The sequence below is a fragment of the Micropterus dolomieu genome, linkage group LG18 (assembly GCF_021292245.1).
Source record: "Micropterus dolomieu isolate WLL.071019.BEF.003 ecotype Adirondacks linkage group LG18, ASM2129224v1, whole genome shotgun sequence".
In the NCBI taxonomy this organism is placed as follows: domain Eukaryota; kingdom Metazoa; phylum Chordata; class Actinopteri; order Centrarchiformes; family Centrarchidae; genus Micropterus; species Micropterus dolomieu.
The window spans coordinates 3,741,649-3,744,472 of record NC_060167.1 but is presented as its reverse complement, the minus strand read 5'-3'; the positions used below and the strand labels follow the sequence as shown (position 1 = coordinate 3,744,472).

Here is a 2,824-nt window from a genome sequence, read left to right as displayed (position 1 = left end):
AAAAAACAGCATTGGACTAATCTACATGATTCAGTACATTCACACACACCTTTACACCTCCTCTGAATGAGCTCTACAAAAACCGTTTTCCTGGGCACAAGAACCTGCAGAAAAGAAAAGTAGACATTACATAAAGTCAACTTTTATATAATACACACAAATGATTAGTCAATTACAGCTGGGAGACACAGAGCCGACAGTTTATGGATCTCCACCTGCAGAATATAAACTACACACAGAAAGTAAGGACATTTGTGTTTGGAGTGTTTCTTTGATGTAATAATGCTTCTTGGCAGTAAATCTTACAGCAGTGGAAAACCTGTTTATGTCCTTTTTAAATGGTGTAACTCACACACTCCGCTCTGCTGCTCATCCCACAAATGCACGTTTCTTACAAATGAAATAATTGATAATGAATAAATGATTTTCACCTGCACACTGAGCAAGCAGGGTAACACTCAACGCTCTGCTGGCTGCCTCTCCTCATTCATCAAAGGACGTCTACATGACAGGTGCTGCTGTAAGAGCAGGAAGTTGTCAGGTTACAGCTCCGTCCTGTACACATACTGAACATCCTACTGAAATTATATCTGTTTTCTGGTTGGTCAGTAAAAGGATGGACATTTAACATCTATTCTGGGCTTCAGACTCCGGTCAAGAAGCTGAGCAGGACTGGATGGGGTGAAGTCACATGACTACACATGCTGTAGTATGTTGTTAAGAGGAAAGAACATAAACACATACTGTGGGGAAATAATAGGATTAAAAAAATCTTAACAAGGGAAAATTACGTCTGTTAGAGGTTCTGAATATCAGTTTTGATTAATTTTCAGTTACTCATCCAGACCCCAATTTATCTGAGTGGTTTTAGACTAAAATGTATGTAACAGGGTAATGATGGTCACAAACAAAGTGTAATAACAGGGAAACAGATTTAAAGATTGCAACAAAGCAAAACTTATTTAGTATTATATGCTGATGGAAATGTGGTACCTATATCAGCAATATTTGGATTAAAATTGGTAATATGTTGACAATAATGGAACAATAACCTGTTAATGAGGTAATACAGGTTGATGTTTTAGGCTACTTTCAGCGTAATACCTTCAAAATCACGTGAAATTTATTGGAAGTAACTCCCTAATTACTAAATTATGTTGTAACCTCCTTTATCTTCCAAACTTTTAACACGGGGGCCATAAAGAAACATTTAGAAAATAAATTTTAAGAGCCAACTTAACAACAAAGTACCCAGATATACTCATTGTTAATACCAAGCTATTACCTGGTTATTACCTGGTATTACTTAATCATTACCTTTTTATTAAGTGCTACTGAAAACTTCTCAAGCAGCCAAAAATAAATTAAATTCTGCCATTTGTGAATATTTCAGTCACAAAGCAGCACAAGTGAGCGAGTTTTGTTTCAGAGCTGATGTTTCAACTTTTTCAGGTGTGTTCAATCATTTTAAGAATCAGGACATAACAGCTCAGTTTGTTTTTACAAATCCACTTCAGGAGATAATCAGATCATTTAAATGGTGGTCAGTATCAGCAGACAGGCAGAATATTCAGGACTTTTACTTTCAAATGTTTCCAGAGACAAAATGGAAAAACAAGAAGTGAATGATATAAACTTAGACTAATATAATTTAAATTATTTTGATTATGTGATATTTTAGTAATTGTTATGTTTTTAATCTCACATTTGATAGTTTTTTTTATTTTATTTAAATGAAATAATTATTTTTATTGTCTATTAATATACACATTTACAGTTTTATCCATTTCTTTTATTAAAATTTTTTAGTATATTATAATAACACACACTTACTTTATTTATTTTAATATATTACTTTAATTTTCTAACACAGGCTTATTGTTTTACTTATTTACTTTTTTTATATATTTTTACAGAATGTTTATATTATATATTTTTTATTGTTATTATTTTATTTGGTATTAACACACACAAACAACTTTTGCTGTTTTATTTCCTTATATAATATATATGAAATTAATTGTCCTTATGTACTTTATATGCAGCTTTGGTAATATTGTTGCTACACATTCATGCCAATAAAGCTAATTTGAATTTGATATTCAAACATCTGTTTAAAGAAACTGTCAAAAACATCCATTTAATGGACAGTTATGTATTTAAAGCTTGCTATATATTTTTTAACAATTTCTTTTTTTTATGTAAATACCAAACGTAAGGGGCGCCCGGTAACTCACCTAGTGGAGCCTGCAGGTTTGATTCCTCCTCTCTTTTGTTTTTCTTCCTGTTTTTCTGTTTAGCTGCTCCTGTCCAATAAAAGCAAATCAATCAATTTAATAAAAAAGAACATTGAAGAAAGAACATTGTGACATGAGATGGTTTCTGTATCTGTTATGTTGATAAAATCCATTATATAAACTGACCTTTATTACAGAGTACTGTGATGATCTTTGTAGCTACAAGCAAAACTAGAACTGCACCAACAGTTAGAGCTCCTGAAGAGAATCCACCAAACAATCCTGCGACAACTCCTTTGCTGTATGTGTCCTCAAACAGTTTCTCTGAAACACACAACAAAACCTAGAGTCACACTCAGAATGTAAACTGTATATCATGTACAGCACACTGGTTATTACCTACACAGAACTACTACTGAGGCGGCCATGCTGCTAAAATCTATGAACATGTAAAACTACTTGCAGATAAAACCACTAAATTGAATCTCACCTGGCAAAACGATGTTACTACTGATTATATGACCGATGTCGTCCTGCTGGACTACGCAGTGGAACCGGTTGGTTTCGGTCTTGGTCACAGTGGTTTG

General features: G+C 33.3%; 1 protein-coding gene across 8 annotated transcripts in view; it reads right to left on the bottom strand.

Annotated features, from left to right (window-relative positions):
- The window catches only part of LOC123987035 (butyrophilin-like protein 10), a 44,981-nt gene continuing 42,157 nt past the window's right edge, over positions 1-2,824 (bottom strand). For 4 of the 8 annotated variants that reach the window (XM_046075565.1, XM_046075567.1, XM_046075564.1 and 1 more), the window contains 4 exons: positions 2,728-2,824; positions 2,424-2,561; positions 2,238-2,306; positions 1-104 (listed from right to left, as the gene is read on the bottom strand). In XM_046075565.1, coding sequence (XP_045931521.1) covers positions 52-104; positions 2,238-2,306; positions 2,424-2,561; positions 2,728-2,824 — 357 coding nt within the window. In that variant the 3' untranslated portion in view covers positions 1-51. The remainder of the gene's footprint in view (positions 105-2,237; positions 2,307-2,423; positions 2,562-2,727) is intronic. The other 4 variants (XM_046075571.1, XM_046075569.1, XM_046075566.1 and 1 more) reach the window with 3 other exon arrangements.